This window comes from Urocitellus parryii, chromosome 4, assembly GCF_045843805.1.
Source record: "Urocitellus parryii isolate mUroPar1 chromosome 4, mUroPar1.hap1, whole genome shotgun sequence".
In the NCBI taxonomy this organism is placed as follows: Eukaryota; Metazoa; Chordata; class Mammalia; order Rodentia; family Sciuridae; genus Urocitellus; species Urocitellus parryii.
Genome location: NC_135534.1, coordinates 137,302,901 through 137,322,694, shown reverse-complemented (window position 1 = coordinate 137,322,694; position 19,794 = coordinate 137,302,901). Strand labels below are relative to the sequence as shown.

The 19,794-nt window shown below is 36.2% G+C and overlaps 1 protein-coding gene across 1 annotated transcript in view; it reads right to left on the bottom strand.

Annotated features, from left to right (window-relative positions):
- Positions 1 to 19,320, bottom strand: part of Carnmt1 (carnosine N-methyltransferase 1) — a 42,550-nt gene extending 23,230 nt beyond the window's left edge. The window contains exons 1-3 of the mRNA XM_026389285.2: positions 18,750 to 19,320; positions 10,475 to 10,670; positions 9,347 to 9,510 (exon numbers count right to left, since the gene is read on the bottom strand). Of these exons, the coding sequence (XP_026245070.2) occupies positions 9,347 to 9,510; positions 10,475 to 10,670; positions 18,750 to 19,228 (839 nt within the window). The 5' untranslated portion in view covers positions 19,229 to 19,320. The remainder of the gene's footprint in view (positions 1 to 9,346; positions 9,511 to 10,474; positions 10,671 to 18,749) is intronic.
- Between the last annotated feature and the right edge of the window lie 474 nt (positions 19,321 to 19,794).

Below are 19,794 nucleotides of genomic sequence, written 5' to 3'. Positions count from 1 at the left end.
ATCCCTTGAAACCTTTCAAATTTTGCACTCTGAAATGTTTTGCCTATCCAAAATATATTTTCTTCTTTTACTGTTAAAATAACACATTAGAACCAACTAGAGTTAATCCTTTCTTTTCACCAGTTTACATTCTGTCAATACTAATAGCACAAAAATCACAGTAAAACAGTACCATATACTAGTTCACTCTCTTTAGCAATGACAAATCATTTTAGACACGCTGACATCATTGGGTTGACATACACACTATTCAGTGGTCAGTGAGAATAAGGAAATTAAGTTTTAAATGCTAGAAATGGTGTTGACATAAGCATTCTACCTTTAGTCTTCGAAATTCAAACTCTGGTACACACCTATTGCAAAGATCCTTACCTTACAACCTACTTTCAGAAACAAAGGTATTCTGGATTTCAGGATTTATTTTCACAGATGCTAAATAACTAATTTCTATTACTTAGTTGAGCAGAGTACTGCATATATGTATTCAGAGAAAACATGAATTAGAAACTTTAAGATATTTTGATCAATAATGCTCATAAAAGTCCATAAAATTTCAAATATTGAACTTAAAACTATAAAATAAGCTAATAAGAGAACTGATCATAATTCTAATAGCTGTAGAATACTTAATTAACACTGTTGATAAACAGTTGTGTAATTCAGTGGTACAGCCTAGCATGCATAAGGTCCTAGATTTGATTCCCATCACTACACACACATACACATATTATATATATATATATAATTTTAAATAGCATGTATTAGAATTTATTAAATAAGACTAGCATTTAAAAATTTGTTACTTTTAGTCATTGCAAGTTAAGCTATGATTTTTCAAAACCATTCTTACTAAGGAAGGCTTCTTAAGGAGAAGAATTAAAAACAGATTGTTGTCAACACAATATTCCATAGATAAAAAGGCAAAGATCACGTCTAACAAACAGAAGTCCTGGACCAGATGGTCTCAAGTGAATTCTGCCCAAATCTACAGAGGAATCAACACCAGCTCTTCTCAGTCTCAAACTGAAGCGGACAAACATGCTCCAACTTAAGTCCATGAGGCCACCAAAGTCAGATAAAGACATGGCAACACTAAGAAAAGGTGTCCTTCAACAGATGAATGGATGAAGAAAATGTGGTATATATACACAATGGACTATAACTTAGCCTTAAAGAAGGATGAAATTATGGCATTTGCTGGTAGATGGAAGAAGCTGGAGAATATCATACTAAGCAAAATAAACCAATCACAAAGAATCAAAGGATGAATGTTTTTTCTGATTTGTGGATGCTAATTCACAATGGGGGAGGGAAGCCTAGAAAAGAATACAGGTACTTTGGATTAGACAGAAGGGAGTGATGGGAGGAGACAGGGTAAGGGAGTAGAAAGGATAATAGAATGAATCAGACATTTTTACTCTATGTGCATGTATGATTATGTAATCAGTATAATTCTACAAAATGTAGAACCAGAAGAATGAGAAGTTATACTCCACTTATGTAAGATATGTCAAAATGCATTATACTGTCATGTATAACTAATTAGAATAAGGGAAAAAAAACAGAACTCAAAATCTTGAAAAATAAAAAGAAATGAAAATTACAGGTCAGTATATCTTATGAATATAAATGTAAAATTCCTAAACAAAATATTAGCAAATCAAATCCAATGAATTAAAAGAATTATTTACCATAACTAATGGGACTTACTCCAGGAATGAAAGGTTAGAATTTAACATAAGAAAATCATTTAATGTAATATATCACTAACAAAATGAATAGGTTCACGGTTGTCTCAATAGAATAAAAAAAGGCATGACAATATTCATCATCATTTCATGATAAAAACCTTCAGAAACTAGAAAGGGGAAAAATTACTCAACATGATAAAAGGTATTTATGAAAACCCCATGGCTAATATCATATTCAATGTGAAAGACTGAAAGCTTTCCCAAGAACAGGAACAAAACAAGGAAATAAAAGGCATTCAAATTGGGAAGGAAAAGGTAAAACTATCACTTTTAACATATGATTTTACATATGGAAATCCTAAGGAATCTACAACAAAGCTGAAATCCCAGCAGTTTGGGAAGCTGAGACAAGAGGATCTCAGGTTCGAAGCCAACCTCAGCAACTTAGTGAAGTTCTAAGCATTTAAGCAAGACCATAACTCAAAATAAAAAATAAAAAGGACTAGTAATATGGCTCAGTGGTTAAGCACCCTTGTGTTCAATCCCTGGTACCAAAAAATTAATTAAACAAGGTTGTTGGGTATAAGATAGAACAATCAATTATATTTCTATTTACTACCAAAGAAAATTCTGAAAAGGAAATTAATAAACCAATTTCATTTATGGTAGCATCTAAGCCATTTAAATATCATGAGTAATGTAACCAAGGTGAAAGACTTAAACACTAAAAATTACAAAACACTGTTGAAAGAAATTAAAGATAAATAAATAGAAAGACATCCATCCTGTGTTCACAGGAAGATCCGACTTCATTAACAAAAAATTCGAACTACCCAAAGCCATCTACTTATTCAACACAAACCCTATTAATAATCCAACAGCCTTTCCTGCAGAAATTGGAAAAGCCTAGACTGATAACAACAACAAAAAATTAGATTAAACTGGACTTCATCAAAATTAGAAACTTGTGTGCATAAAAGGATACTATCAAGAAAGTGAAGACAATCTACAGAATGGGAGAAAATATTTGCAAACCATGTATATAAGTAATGCATGCAAAAAAAAAGGGAGGAGGGGAGGATCCTACAATCTCATCTATGACAAATTATATTCAATCCAGACACAGAAAAAGAGCATAAAAAGTATTAGACACTATATAGAGAAATAGGAACTTCAGGCATCCTATACCTTTTACTAAAATTTTGAGCACAAAATGCATAAACCTCTAAGCCCTAAAGATGAAAGTAAAAGTTTGTCAAATGAGTATTATACATTGTCAAGTATTTCTAGTAGTTCAAGTATTTGAAATTTGCCCAGCTTTGTAGCTTATGAATAAAACTAGTTTCTAGAAAACATTATCTCTAAAATCTTTCTTTTAAATTCTGCAGGACATAAAATTTTTAAAAGGAAGTAAACTATTAACCATACTACTTCTGAATCCTATACATCAGATATTTGAACGTACAGAAGCAAGAAGTTTTTTAAAAGTCTAGTACATGGTTAGAATAATTATAAATTCAACTATCCTTCCAACTGTGCTTGCTTACTGAGCTGTTTCTAGGTTTCACACCACTAACACGAACAAATTCGAAAAAAATATAAAATCAGAAATCAAGTATTGCCAGAACTGTCAACAACAATGAAATAAAATGACAGCTTTGAGTGATACATGAACCATGAGTATACAATGAATGACTCTATTACCATTTTACTTTCTAATCAGAAAGCAATTATAGCACAGCATGTCAAAAAATTATTGGCCACAAGTAGATATACAGTGAGTGATTGTCACGATATTTATTCAGCTGAAAACAATCTACAGGGTACACAGACAAGTCAGTATTCAAACAAGGTAAATCAGGAGCCATTACATGTTAAAAGCTGACTAAACAACAAAATACCTTATACTACCCTTCAGATGACAGTACCCATATGCTAAGAGTTTCCTTTGGACACAGTTCCTTTACTGCTGAAGAATTAACTATATTTTATGCCTTGAGAGACCAAGTATTTCTTCATGTTGCAAAAGTTTTCCTATTACTCTACTTCAGGAAGGTGCTGAAGTAAATGTGTATAAAATAAAAGGTAAAAAGCAATTGAAACCTCAGAAATTGTTTCATTTCCTAGAAAAGAATAATATTGTTGCATTACCATATTTCCAGATGCAAGGTTTATGGACAACTTTTTCTTAAATGGTTGTTTGAAGCAGCTGATACATGCAAGTATATCAGAAAGTTAAAAATATTCACTAAGCCCCCACACACTAGTAGCCTCATGGATGTTAGAAAATGCCTTTTTCTCTAGTTAATGTTATTTACCTCTTTTGTTCCATTGTTCTTTTACATACAGTGTCTGGCATTTGATCAAAAAACTAGGAGACATGCATAGAAGCAAGATGTTATGAGAGAAAGCTTTGAAAAGAATATAAAAAGAGTTGGGGGCTGGAATAATGAGAAAAAAAAAACAATTTGAAACCTACTAGAGGGAATAATAATTTTATACACACACACACACACTCACACACAAACATTGTAATTGTAGTTCCAAAAGAGAAAGCAATAAAAAAAAAAAAACGATAAAGAAATAACATGAAGAGACAATAGCAAAGATTTTCGAATTGATGATATAGATTTACCTAAACACCAAGAACAGCAAACCATAGGCAGGATATATACAAAGAAAATCACATCAAAGCATCTCAGAGTCAAACAGTTGAAAAGTCAGGGTCAGGTATACAGTGGGAAGAATGGCGGGGTAGCTGCTTAATAGGTATGGAGTTTTATTTTGGTTAAACGAAAATACTTTGGAACTATATAGAGGCTCATGTACAATACTGTGAATGTACTAAATGAACTTAAGAATTGTTTTATTTTTGATGGTGCCTCAACCCAAGTACCACTCCACTACTGAGCTACATGCCAGACCTGAATACTTACTCACTCACTCTATTTATTTATTTATTTATGGCTACCAGGTATGGAACTCAACCACTGAGCCACATCCCCAGCCCTATTTTGTATTTTTTATTTAGAGACAGGGTCTCACTGAGTTGTTTAACGCCTTGCTTTTGCTAAGGCTGGCTTTGAACTCTCATTCCTCCTGCCTCAGCCTCCAGAGTCACTGTGATTACAGGCGTGTGATACCATGCCCGGCTGAATATTTACTTTAAAATAGTTAATTTTTATTCAGGAAGTTGAGGGAGGAGGATGACAAGTTCAATGTCAGCCTAGGCAACTTGGGAAGACTCTGTCTCAATAAAAATAAAAAGGGCTAGGCATGTAGATCAGTGGTACAATGCCCCTGAGTTCAATCCTGAGTACTACCTACCCCAAAGTTACTTTTGTTATATGTATTTCACCTCAGTTTTAAAAGGAGGCAGTGCATGGGTATTTAATGCTCAAAATAAAAAGAAAAAAAAATGGCCTCAACATATGAAGATATTCACCTTTCATGATAAGAGAAATGCAAATTAAAAAGTACAATGCCAAGTACAATTTCACACCCATTGGATTATCAAAAGTGTTTGGGGCTGGGGATGTGGCTCAAGCGATAGGGCGCTCGCCTGGCATGCGTGCGGCCCGGGTTCGATCCTCAACACCACATACAAAGATGTTGTGTCTGCCGAAAACTAAAAAATAAATATTAAAATTCTCTCTCTCTCTCTCTCTCTCTCTCTCTCTCTCTCTCGTGTCAAAAAATAAAGATATTGTGAAAAGATTAAAAATATTAAAAAAAAAAAACAGAATATGACAAAGGTAATGAGATATCACTACTCGGACTACTACACTGCATAGATTACCTAGCGCTTTCTAGATCTGAGATTCTCCTTGATGGCTTTGCTGAAGTAAATAACCATTGTGGGAAAAACCACAAGGGGACTATAGGTTGTCTCTAGGAGCTAAAATAGGCTTCTTGTTGACAGCCAGTCAGGAGTTAAGGTCCTCAATCCAAAAACCACAATAAACAAAATAAAATATGAGTGACCCTAGAAGATATTTTTCTAGTCAAGCCTCAAAGTGAACTCACAGCCCCAGCAGACCTGTTGTAGTCTTGTAAGATCCTACACTGCAGATCCAATTAAGCCACATCCAGACTCCTAACCCCCCAAAACTGTGAAATACATGTGTGCCACTTTAAGAAGTTTCTGGTAATTTGTTCTGGTAATAGATATTCAGAACACTACCCAAGCTACATATGCATTTATCTTTTGTTCAACAATTCTCACTTCTAAGAATTTAAACTAAAAATATACCTCTGGCCAGATAATCACAGTGATTCAGGAGGCTGAGGCAGGAGGATCAAAGTCAGCCTCAGCAACTTAGCAAGGATCTAAGCCCCTAAGCAACTTAGTGAGATCCTGCCTCCAAATAAATAAATAAATAAATAAATAAATAGGGCTGGGGATGTAACTCAAAGGTTAAGCACCCCTGGGTTGAATCTCTGATACCAAAAAAAGAAAAAAATATATATATGTGTGTGTTTGTATATATATATATGTATATACACATACACATATGGAACTTTATATGCATAAGATTATTAGTTGCAGCATTAATATTTGCAAGATATTGCCAACTACCTAAAAAGCTAAATGTAACAGATTATTTGAATAAAGTATGATACATCTAAATGAAAGAGTACTCTGCAACTACAAAGTAAAAAAAGTGAAGTGCAAAATAAATTATATAACATCTTTTATATATGCTAAAAGTAGATGGTTAAAATTATTTTTTTTCCAAAAGTAGCCTGCTTATTTTGGGGGGTGGGGGATGGGAATGGGGGAGCCAGGGGAGAAGCCAGACATTGATTACATAAATGAAATGTGGGGTGGTGAGATGGAGTATGGAAGGAAAAGGAAAAGGAAAGGGAATGACACTTCTGAGCATCACTTTTTGGTCAAGTTGCTTGTCTATGAATTGAAAACTAAAAAGAATCAATAAGAAAGAAAGACAACATCCCTAAAAGTAAACAAAATCAAATAAATCTTTAGGTACTGAATTTCAAATGAACAACATAACTGGGCTGAAAGTTGAAAGGAGGGCTAATTTGAGTTAAACTGTGAAGAATATTTTTACTATTTACCCTTAGTCTAGAAAAATAACTGCTAACAAATCCTAAATTCCTTTTAGTAGGTGTCTTTTTCACAAGAGGCAAAATTACAGGAATCGTGAAAACACTTTGTGTATACTTCAACAAATGAATGAATGTACTGATGTTGGAAGCTAGGATTCTCATTGTGGAAAAAGGTAAACCATTAGAAAAGAGAGGGAGACAAGAGGGAAGCCCCATCGAGTTTGGGAATGGCACTGGTTATCAGCATGATTTCATGTGCATGCATGGATGTGTGTGTGTTTAAATATGTGTAGCTCTGTCTTCTGAAAGGCCCAGAAGCAAATGAAATCGTAGGAACAATGAACAGACTGAGCTCGAGATTTTGGTTTCCATATACCATTTTCATTTTAAAAGGAACTAGGTCCTTGGAAGAATAGTCAATTCCATAAATGAAGTCAGGAAAAGTACAAGATGGGCCTGAAATCTCATTTTTACATACACACATCAAAAAAAAAAAAAAAAAAGAACAGGACAAAAGGAGAGGAACCAACTCAGAGGGATAAACCTGAGGCAATATGAACAACAAAAAATAAAAGTAATGGATTATAATCCATTGAATAAAATAGGGACCAAGAGTAGCTTGCAACCAAAAAATAGCTAAACAGAAAGGCATGGGAGAAGGAAGGGCTCTTCCTTACAGTACAGTTATAAAATCACAGCACAGTTTAGTCCATCAAGAATCAACAATGGAGGATAATTCTACAGAGGGAGAAAACTTGAGAGGACACAGAATATTAATTGCATGGTCTAAAAGTGCCTTGCCAGAAACTGCTTATTAGCTGAGAGAAGAGAAATAATAACTGAGTAATACCTTTAGAGGGTAATCAATATTAAACATGTCAATGGGGTGGTGGGGAACAACACTAAACATATCAATGATGGGTTGAAAGACACTGTATGTCTCTGAATGTGATCTCTCTGACAAAAGCAAAATACAAAATAAAACATATAGCAAGCTATCTTTTGTGTTATTCCAAAAGGAAGCGATTAAAAATAACTTCCTTGTATTCTTCAAAAATGTCAATGTTTAAAAGTCAAAAAAGGCCAAGAACTGTTCCAGATTAAAGACTAATATATTGAAAATGTAATGTAATACAATATTCTAGACTAGATTCTAGACCAGATGGAAAAACAAATATTATAAAGAGCATTATTAGGGTAACCTATGAAATGTGAATAAACAGTTAAATTCCATAACAGTATATATGGTTAAATTTCCTTAATTTGATAACTAAGAAAGCATGCTTGTTCTTAGAATAAACTCTCAAGTAAGCAATTTTAAAAAGCATGATGTATACAAACTAATCTCTCAAATGATTTAATGTAGATGTATATGTGAGTTTAGACACACAAGGCAGTAGAGGAAGGGAAGGAAGAAATGGAAATCATAAAACAATCTGCTAAAATGCTAAAAATGGATAGGTTTAGTAAAGAGTATATGAAAATTCTAAGCACAATTCATGCAACTTAGCTGTAATATTTATTTCAAAATAAAAAGCTAAAAAGAGAAAAAAAGCATGTGTATGTGTGTGTGTGTGTGTGTGTGTGTGTGTGTGTGTGTGTGTGTGTATGCATATATATATCTGAAAGGATGAGATCAAACTTAAAAGCTGTCACTCAATGAGGAGGGAAGGAGATGAGGAAAAGGAGCTTCTCTACAAAGATCCTTAAGTCTCTCATCAACCAATCTCTCAACTAGTTCCGTCCAGTTGTTCTCCAACTACAGAGCCTCTAAGTCAGGGGTCCAAAACTGAGATCAATGAATCCAAGGTGTGTGTATACAAAATTTAATCTATGGAGGGGATGGGGAAGGGGGGAGCTACACCTTAAGATAATTAAATTATCTTTGATATTTTCAATTATGAATGCAGGTAACAAATGATTGTAGTTTTAGCAGCACCTGTGACTTTATTATCAACAGAGATCATTTATTTTCACTTTACATCAGTTGCTGAAGTTTTCAAGATAATGTACACATCATTCAGCATCTTCTTAATACAGTAATTACACCTGCTGCTAGGCTGTATTTAATATAATATGTTGTAAAAAACACATTATATCACAAATTTGCTTTTTAAATATTTTGATAACTTTCAAAATAACTGGTTTGTTTGCAATCCTATGCATTTTATTTATTTACAAATACTATCTGAAAAGTAGAGAACGGGCTTCAAACAGTCCAACAATTCCACAGCACACCAATGTTAAGAACTTTAAGACGTAGATCCCTCATTTGCTTCATTACTAAGTAATGAGAAGAATTAAAAGTTTGCAGCTTTTTACATGCCATAAAGCATATTATAAAAAAATGGACATCACTGATAATGAACATTCATTCTCATTTGTTTTAACTCTTAAAAAAGCATTCAAAATCTGATCTGCAACCTCATACAGACAAATTTTCTGCTTAAAAAATATAATGCTCGCATGCAAAACATGAAGGCACAGGGTAACTATAAAATTGTATCAAGACCATGAAATGTCTTATAGAGAAACTGTTTACACATCTTAAGGAGATTGATCATAAACAAAGTACTATTTACCATTTCTCTTTTGGAAAATTTTTTAAAATTTCTTTAATGATTGGCTGGTAGCAGGCATCTCTTTCTGCTTTCCCAGTTTCACTCCAGTCTCTCACAAACTGTTTCAATGTAGATTTTAATTTATCCATGTCAAATGTAGATGCTGGCATAATCTTTCCATTCCCCTGTTTAAAAAACAGAAATTAATTAGGTACTGAGTATCAATTTTGAATAGGGTAAATAGGCATACTACTAAGGGGCTATATGGTTGTTTAATGGATAAATCACTAGCCTCTCACCTCAATGGGGTTCAAGTGCAGCTTGAGATCCTAAATGAAAAAGAGTTTGGTGGTCTCACTTCTACCCTCAATAGCTTAAGGTTCATTAATCATAAAACCACAATATAATTAAGCAGTCTTTACTCAGGAGAGGACCAGAACTGAGCTGCTATGGAGACCGAACATCCTATCTTCTAAGAGAGGGAAGAAAGTCCCTCCAGGTCATTGATGGGGCAGCATGGAGAGGCTCACACTGGAGTGGCCCAACTGTATCTATCCTGTGGATACAAAAAGAGGACTTCAGTTTCTATTACTGCCAGTCCCTTGAGATTTAAGTGAAAATAATTTCTAAAATAAAAGATGAATACCAATAGTTACAAGATACTGAAAAAAATTAGTTTAGCAAGGGAAATTAATTTTAGTTAGCTAGAAAAGTCATTTATAAAAATTAAAGTACCTAACCTCATATGCCAGAACATTTAAAACACTATGTCAGAAGTATATCAAGGGCTGGGGTTGTGACTCAGCGGTAGAGTGCTCACCGAGCATGTGTAAGGCCCTGGGTTCGATCCTCAGCACCACATAAAAATAAATAAAGGTATTGACAACTACAACTAAAAAAAAAAAAAAAAAGTATATCAAAATGCCTAGTATTAAAAAAAAAAAAAATCAGTGAACAAATCTAGTTCTCTGGCATACTGCTCTATTAAGCCAAATCTAATGACTCAACATAGAAATGAAAACATTCCCTAAGTAGAGCAAATGACATGTACAAGATTATAAAATTGAAATCTAGAACGATAACCTAAAGACCTCAAAATATAGAAGTTAAACCCTAAAATAAAAGCAAGTAGAACAAACTTTCACATACATCTTCTCCATATTCTTTATTTTCAAACATATGTATGCAATCATTCACAATGGTCAGTAGTATTTCTTGATTATGATCAATGCATTTCCGAATCTTGTCCAAGTGAAGAATAAACTGAGGAAGTAGTTTCTGTTGATTATCTGGAAGTGATCGAAACTGTCTTTCTGTTCGGTTCACTCGCTCATGCATACTGGTGCTAAAACATAAAAGGTGTTTTTTAAATTGGCGAAAGAATTCTCATCAGAGGCCAATCTTATTTTTTAAGAATGTCTTTCTATGTAATTATTCCCTTATTATGTTGCGTACGTTCTATCATTTACCTCATAGCTTCTTAAGGAATATCAACTTAGAAAATTTTGTACATTTTTACTTTATTACAAATCCTACACAGAGCAATGAAACAAAATGCTTTGTATCTAGTAAAATGCTTTATATCCAGCAGCAAATGCTTTACATCTAGTAAAAGTAAATATCGTCACCAATTAGAAGGGAAGGAAACAAATAGCATTAATGTTCAATTAGTTTTATGACTTTGATTTTTAAAGTTAATATTTTAGCAAATCAAATGAATGCCTTAGATTCTTCCATCATTAAATAGCAAAATACTGTTGTGAAAATTTTTTATAATGGGCTGGGGACTTAGCTCAGTGATATAACACTTGTCTATCATGCACAAGGCTTTGAGTTCAATTCCCAACCCAGTACACACACACACACATACAAAAAAAAAAAAAAAAAAAAAAGCACAAAATATCTTAGAATATACAGAAAATGTGGTTTGAAACTAACAAAAAGTTAATCAAGCCAGGCGCAGCGGCACATGCCTGTAATCCCAGCAATTTGGGAGACTGAGGCAAGAGGATTGTGAGTTCAAACCCAGCCTCAGCAACTCAGCGAGACCCTGTCTCTAATAAAATATAAAAAAGGGCTGAGGATATGCTTGGTGGGTAAGGATCCCGATCCCATGAGTACAATCCTTGGTACCAAAAAAAAAAAAAGAAAAAAAAGAAAAAGAAAAGCTAATCAAGTTGATTTTGAAAAATATATGGAGTCTTACTACAAAAATATTAAGCAAATGTAAAATTTGAAATTTTACAGGGTTTCATGACAGTATTCATAATGTGTATTCCAAAAGTTTCCAAATAAGTTTGTCACTTTGGGAACTACTTATTAAAAAAAATAGAGAATATAATTTTTAAGTTAAATATACACTCACAATGAAATGTCACTTTATATCAACCCAGATGGGTAAAATGTAAAAACCCGACTATATCAAATGTTTATATAAAACCAAACAATATATCGCTTAAGGACTGAACTTATATGAAAAAAACTATAAGGAAATCAAAAAATTAAAATTCAGGAACATTCTTTGAGGGAAATAGGGATAGGACAATGTTAAAGAAAATCAAGGTTCACCAGGATTCACTGCATTGTTCCTTTTATTTTCTAGATACAAAATATCTTAAATGTTTGTTGTCATTTACTCACTACTAAATGAATACGAAAAATGCTTTTTTCACTTGGTTGCCTTAATCTTTTTCTCTGTACATCAAAACAATTCTTGCATTTTTACCTTTATATGCCAAATTACTAAACAGTAATAAAGAAGTTCAGAAGTTCTTGACAAAATCTGGCCCTGGTTTTAGAAACTTATGTGTAGTGTATATAGTAGCTGCACTGCTATTGGCTTTTTTCCCCAGGAAACAGTATAACAGTGAGCTTTGAAGTCAAACATTATCTGTATTGAAATCAAGGTTATGTCACCCATTTGCTAAGTGACCCTGGTCGAGTTACTTCCTTCCTCTGTGCCAACTGTCTCATCTAAAACAAAATAATAAATAACAACAATGATGATGATCATAGAAGCTACCATTTGTGGAGCTTTAATAAATGCCAGGCACTATACCAAGTATTTAACTCACATTAACCTGAAGAAAATCTTCACAAAAACCCCATGAGGTGGATATTCCTCCATCTACCCCAATCTGTTTCATTGAAAATGGAACTAATGCATGCAAAACTTAGTAAACATTCAAAAAGTAATAGGCACATCTAATTTATATAACCAACATTCACTTGTGAAAATCTGAAAAATGCAGAAAAGTAAAACTGTTCGTGGAAAGAAGGTTAATAAATAACTCCCTCTTCTAGTGGAAAACTTTTGGCATATTTGTTTGGTTGTTAAAACAAAGTCATCTAGCTCCTTTTTAAAAAACGGAATATTGAAATCTAATTGGGTATATTTATGGGGTTAAAAAGTGATGCTATACATGCACAAAGTAGAATGATTACATCAAGCTTATTAACAAATCTGTCACCTCACCTACTTAATACTCCTCCTGTCTAACTGAAACACTGTATTCTCTGACCAAAATCTCCCTCATTTTCTCCAACCCACAAGTCTGTGGTAACCATTCTGTTCTCTATTCCTGTAAGACTACTGTAGATAAGTTATGTCTCTCTGTGGCTGGTTTATTTCATTTACCATCTTTCTACTTAAAATCCCATACAAACAATAGAAGATCACTTGGAAATGGTAAGGAATGCAGAATCTCAGGCCCTGCCCAAGACTTACTGAGTTGCAGTCTGCCAAATTCCACAAGTGATTCATATGCACATCAAAGTTTGAGAAGAACATGTAATTCTTCATCCTTATCAAAAAAATTTTCCCAGATTAGGAAAAAGTTCTCATATATACCATGATTCTAAATAGCTTAGTAAATCTTGGTTGCCCAGATACTGGCTATTTAGATACTTTTGTCTTTATGACGACAGGTCTGAAAGTCTCGTCAAAACTCATGCTAAAACTGTAATCCCCATGTGAGGCAGAAAGAGTGAATTATGGTATCTGGAGGGAGGAACCTTGGGAAGTAATTAAGGTTAAATGAGGTCATAAAGGTGGAGCCCTAATCCAATGGGATTGTGGTTTTATAAGAAAAGGAGAAGAGACTTTAGTCAAGTCCCAGTTCCTTTCACCATGTGATGCTTGTCATTGCCTCTGGGGCTCTGTGGACTGCCATCAAGAAGGACCTTACTATCTTGAACTTCCCAGTCTTCAACACTGTGAACTATATGCTCTTTTCCACATAAATTACTCAGCCTGAAGTACTCAGTTAAATTCAGAAAATGGATAAAGACAATCTTTTAGAAAAATCAGCATAAATTACTAAAAGTAGAATTAACAGGTCTGAAATAATAAATATTTTTTAAGACTATACAAAATGATTTTCAGAAAGATTGATTCAATTTACATTCTTATGTATTTGACTTCAATAGGCAAACAGCAGAGCTGCAACAGTTTAAAATTCACTGTCTGGGTGGGAAGAAGGGAAGGAGGAAGTGTTGGGGAGTGATACTAGACAAATTATATTGTTATATTGTGTGCGTGTGTGAATGTTTTAAAAAAAACGATTATTATATATAATTATAATGCACCAATAAAAAATGTGGAAAGAAATAAATTTAAAACAGTGATAGCCCCCCCCCCAATAAAATTTACTGTCAACCAGGTTAAAATGTCTTCAGAACACCCTTTCAATAATTCCTCACTTCAATCCCCAGCACCACCAAACAAAACAAAACAAAACATGAAAACTATATTGGGCTGAGGCTGTAGCCCAGTGGGAGACTGCTTGCCTAGCATATGTGAGGCACTGGGTTTGATCCTTACCACCATATAAAAAAATAAAACAAAGGCATGCTGTCCATCTACAACTACAAAAAAAAAAAAAAATTTAAATACTTATATCTAAAAAGAATTCCTTGCCAACAAGATGCTCCCAACCTTCCTCTTGCCATTCTCAAAATACAATTAGGGCTAGGGATACAGTTCAGTGGTAGAGTGCTTTCCTAGCATGCATGAGGCAGGCCCCAGATTCAATCCCTACTACCTAAACAACAAAAACAAAAACAACTCCTAACCAAAATGATTTTAGCCCAGGCCTACGAAAACTTGGATTTCTATACGCAAATATTGATGAATATACACCATAAATATGCCCATCACAGTCAAAGGTGTCATCTCCAAATCTTAGTCACAGCATCAACAAGCTCAAACTTTCTGATTCTACTTCACAAAGTTATCTGCAATTACTCTACCTCTACCGCTCTATCACAGGCCCCATTGTGTCTCCCAAAGATTACTGAGAATCCTGCTACCTAAGAATACTGTCCCCAACTGCACACTGCCCCAACATAAGTCCTCTTTGACCCTCTCACCACTTCTAATAAATTCTTCTAAAATACAAGTCTCATTTTGTCACTACTGAATTTCTAGATTTCAGCATATGTAAAAAGTAGTCAATAAATGTTCAATTACCCTCCCAAGACATTTTTTGTTCTCCTTGGAAACTTATTACTATGGTTGCAGATGAGGTGAGTTATGCTGTCAATTTTCTTCATATAGAAGTGAAGAAAATACAGGGCAGGATGATATGCAGGATAATCCTTAACCCCTGGTTACTTGTTACAGTTTAGATATGAGGTGTTCCCCAAAAGCTCCTGTGTTAATGCAGGTGAAATGATCAGATTATGTCAGCTATAACCTAATTATTATTTGTCCATCAGATGGGCATTTATCCCTCTGATGGACAAATAATTTAAAAGGATCAACTAGGTGGTAACCATAGCAAATGGGTTGTAGCCAGAGGAAGTATGTATCTTAAGGTGTGCCTTTGGATTTACATTTTTGTATCCTTGGTTCCTTCTCTCTCTCTCTCTCTCTCTCTCTCTCTCTCTCTCTCTCTCTCTCTCTTCCTTCTCTCTCTCTCTCTCTCTCTCTCTCTCTCTCCTTCCTAGCCACCATGAGCAGGTTTTTACCTCTATACCCTTCTGCCAGAATGCTTTAATGTCACCTGGGGCCGGAGTGATGAAACCCACCAACCATGGGCTAAACCTCTGAAACCCGAGCCAAAATAAACTTTTCCTCCTTTAAGTTGTTCTTGTTAAGAATTTGGTTACACTGGAAAAAAAGCTTACTAACACACTAATGATGTGCAAACCTGCCCAAAAATACACTAAAGGACACTCTTAAAATTGGTGGTGTCTGGACTGAGGAACAGTTCAGTGAAAGAGCATATGTTTAGCATATGCAAGGTCCTTGGTGGCATCTTACAGGAACATAAGAACATAGTATCCTTATTACGCTATTATAATTGAAGCTAACTTCATTATACTGGAAATACTTATGTTATGGCCCACTGGCAACTTGGTTGCCTCTGACTGGAACACAGCCAAACCCATTCATTTATGTTCCTTCCATGCAAGGGCAGAATCCCCAGTAGTTGTACAGAGGATTTTTTTTTTTTTTTTTAGTTGTAGATGGACAATAACTTTGTTTTATTTGTTTTTAAGTGGTGCTGAGGATTGAACCCAGTGCCGTAAATGTGCTAGGCAAGTGCTCTACCACTGAGCCACAACCCCAGCCCCTGCCCGGCCTTTTGAAGAAACTATCTACCCTGCTTTAAAGGAACAGTTACAAACAGACTCCTTGGTTCTAAACCAAGCATCAGAAGTCCACATCCATGAATCAAAAGATTATTGCTGCCCTTTGATCTTTATTCTAAATCTTTTACACATTCACTAGAAGAAATTTTGCAATAAAACCAAACACTTCAAAATGTGAAATTGCTATGGGTCTAAAACAGGACTAGGAATCAGAATTTTTTTAAAAATATTTATTATTTAGTTATCGGCGGGTACAGCATCTTTTGTTTTTGTATGTGGTGCTGAGGATCAAACCCGGGCTGCACGCATGCCAGGCGAGCGCGCTACCGCTTGAGCCAGATCCCCAGCCCAGGAATCAGAATTTAACTCAATGATAAAAAGATTTCCATACACAATCCAATACAGCCGACACTAGCCACGTATAGCTACTAAGCATTTGAAATAAGGCCATAAGTCAGGGCAATTAAGTTGTGAATTTCATTAAATTTTAATTAATTTAAGCTTAAATTTAGTCAGATATAATTAGTGACTGCAGTATTAGACAGTGCAAGTCTACAATACCATTAAAAAATCCAGAGTGTTTTCTGCTACACAATGCTTTCCATATTCCTCACTTCTAAATGATATTTTTAAAAGCATATTTTTGATGCCATACTATTTTTCAATCCAGGGACTTAAGTGTTTCATGCAGAGAGTACATGCAAATAAAGGGTTTTTTTTTGATAAATGAAATTGTCCTCAATCCCACAATAATCTGGTAAAGAAGAAAGGTGAGTGCTGGGAACAGAATCACAACTACTAGTACATGCACACAGAACCATTTTCTCTATATTGCCACACTTAAGACTAGTTCCAAGTGAAAGTCCTTCACCCCAAAGGCCCAACCAATACATAATAATAAAAATCAGTCCTAAAATGGTTTTAACATAATAAAACATTTAACCAATTAAGTCTTCTATATTTCAAGATGTTTCTCAATATTCTTTATTTATTTATTTGGTGGTTGAACCCAGAGGCACTCTATACCACTGAGTGATACTCCTAGCCCTTTTCTTTAAAAAATTTATTTTGAGACAGGTCTTGTTGTCAGGTGAGCCTCAAACTTATTGTCCTCTTGCCTCAGCCTCCCCAGTCACTGGTATATAAGCTTGAGACACACTGCCCAGCTTATAGATATTTCAATAGTAAAATGAATCAGATTTTTCTGCATCCATCACTCAGCTACCTAATGTCAGCTGCTTCCTCTCATGGTATAGAAATTCTAGGCACAATCTTGTAACAAATCCCCTCTCTGGTGTTCAGGCTTATTCCCTTGATTGCTACTCAATCTGGAGAAATGCCCAAATTTTCTTTTGGGTTCTCCAAGCAATTCAGCCCTAAACCCTAGATTTAATCAATCTTTTTTTTTTTTTTAGTTGTCAATGGACCTTTGTTTTATTTATTTATTTGCACTATTAAGAATCAAGCCCAGTGCCTCCTCACACATGCTAAGCAAGCACTCCACCACTGAGCTACAACCCCAGCCCCAGTGTATTATTTTGTCAAGACCTTTGAGCTTTTTGTCAAAAGGGATGAATGTAGCTCAGTGGTAGAGTATGTATTTAGCATACTCAAGGCACTGGGTTCAATCCCCCAAAAATACCTGTTGTAAATGTATTAGGTCTTAAATAACTTTTAATAAAAGCAAGCATCTGAATTCAGAATAGTAACAAACTAGTGTAACCATAAGCCAAAAATTAACAAGACTATTTCAGAATGATTAACGTATTTCTTTGCTACTATATTTTGTTAAAAATAGAACCTTAAAACACTATTTGCCAAGCACAAAAATAAATAAGGCTCAGTCCCTGCCCTTGATGAGGTTACCAGTTGAACTGTAATACTAATGGGATGAATATTTAAAAAAAAAAAAAAAGTTTGTACTGCACAGGAAGATCCCATCTGAGTTTACTTCCTAAGAAGTCTTATCTATCTGGCTCCAATTGAAGCGAGATAGGTGGAGTCTCATATCACTTATGAATAAATGTGTTATCTTTACCTGAAAATCCAGTTGGTCCAAGTCCCTCTCAGATCTTGGAATTATAATTTTGTGATTAAGCTATATTTTAACATCTATCTAGAAGAAAGGTTAAAGTTAGGAAGTTGTATTATGAACGAGGAACATATAGGTCCTACCACCATGCCTAGCCCACGAAGAGAATTTGATACAAATTTTCAGAATAAAAGAACATAATGCTGGCTCTTTCAGTGCTTTTTCTCATCTCCCTTACTAAATTAGCAAATTGTGGATATAAGGAATACCTCTGCCAACCAGTTAAGAGTCATTGAGCGGCATCATTCGATCGCTCACCACAAAAGTGCATTTAGGTTAACAACAAGGAGGAGGGTGAGGGTGAGCTGGAAATCTGTTCTTACAATAATTGGCTACAGTTTGGGAAAACAAGTCTACGGTATCCTCTATCCCACGTGTAGGTGAACTTGCGCTCTCCATACGTTCAGTTTGGAAGATATCGAAAACAAATACCATATCATGCTTTGCACTGGGCAATTTTTCTACTATCCTCTTCTATCTGAAACTGTGGCCACAGCACATCTAAGGTCACCCCCAACGCCGAACCTTTAATGGGAAAACGAAGGCAAAAGAGCTAATCTGATCTTGAGGTCAGGAGACACGAGGCTGAGCAGAGGACGGCGCGGCACCACACGCGGGTATGCAGGGCTGGGAGGGGCCAGGGTGGTGTGAGAGGACTCCGGCGCTGGGGTCAGCTCCGGCAGCCGGGTCCAAGGACCCGACGCGCTGGGCCGGGGTCCGCCACGGGCTCCTTACCCGTAGTAGCGGAAGGCATTAATGATCTTCCAGAAGTGCTCGCGCTCAAGCCTCTCCTCCTCCTCCTCCGTGCTGCGCGCGGCTGCCGCCACCGAAACCGCCGCGGCCGAGCCCAAACGCCCGGCGGAGAACTGCACTTCCACCTCCTCGCTCCCACCGCCACCGCCACCGCCGCCTCCCCCGCAGCCCTCGGGCAGCTGAGAGGCCGGCGGTGGAGGGCGCCGCCGTCGCTGCATAGCTGCCACGGCCCTCGACCTGGCTCGCTTGCGTCTCGAAGCGACTGAAAGCGTGGTGGCGGCTGCCCGGCCTTCCTCTAGACGGCGCCCGCCGCGGACATGCCCCCAGCTCGCGGCGCGCCCCGCCCCCGCCGCCCTCAGGCCTCCATCCGCGCTGGGCTCCGCCAGGTCTTCAGGAGTCCTGGAACATGCGCGCAGGCGCATACGAGAGTACGACGGTGGACTGTGGCCGCCTGCGTTCATTTGCTGCTGGGCTTTGGCGACGACGCGCTGACGTCAGGACGACGTTTCCAGGGGGCGGGACTATAAGCCAGGTGGAGGAGTTGGGGTGGGACTTGAACAGCTGGCACCTGTGAGCTTCGGCATGGGTGGACCTTAATTAAGAGCCTGCCAGGGCTGGATTCTGGAACAGGCAAGTTAACTCAGGCTGAGGTACTAGCAAGTAAAGGAAGAGGAAAGAGAACAAGTTAGATTTTGAATTTATTTGGAATTTCTAACTCAAAAAGTCTAAAAGAAAGGTTTTGAATCCATCTAAGTTTAAGTTTTTTTTTTTTAAAGAGAGAGTGAGAGAGGAGAGAGATAGAGAGAGAGAATTTTTAATATTTATTTTTTAGTTCTCGGCGGACACAACATCTTTGTTGGTATGTGGTGCTGAGGATCGAACCCGGGCCGCACGCATGCCAGGCGAGCGTGCTACCGCTTGAGCCACATCCCAGCCCTAAGTTTAAGTTTTAATGAACTTCCTAAATGAATTTCTATTAATTACATAAGCATAATCATCTTTCCAATGTTGAATGAGCTGCAGGTCC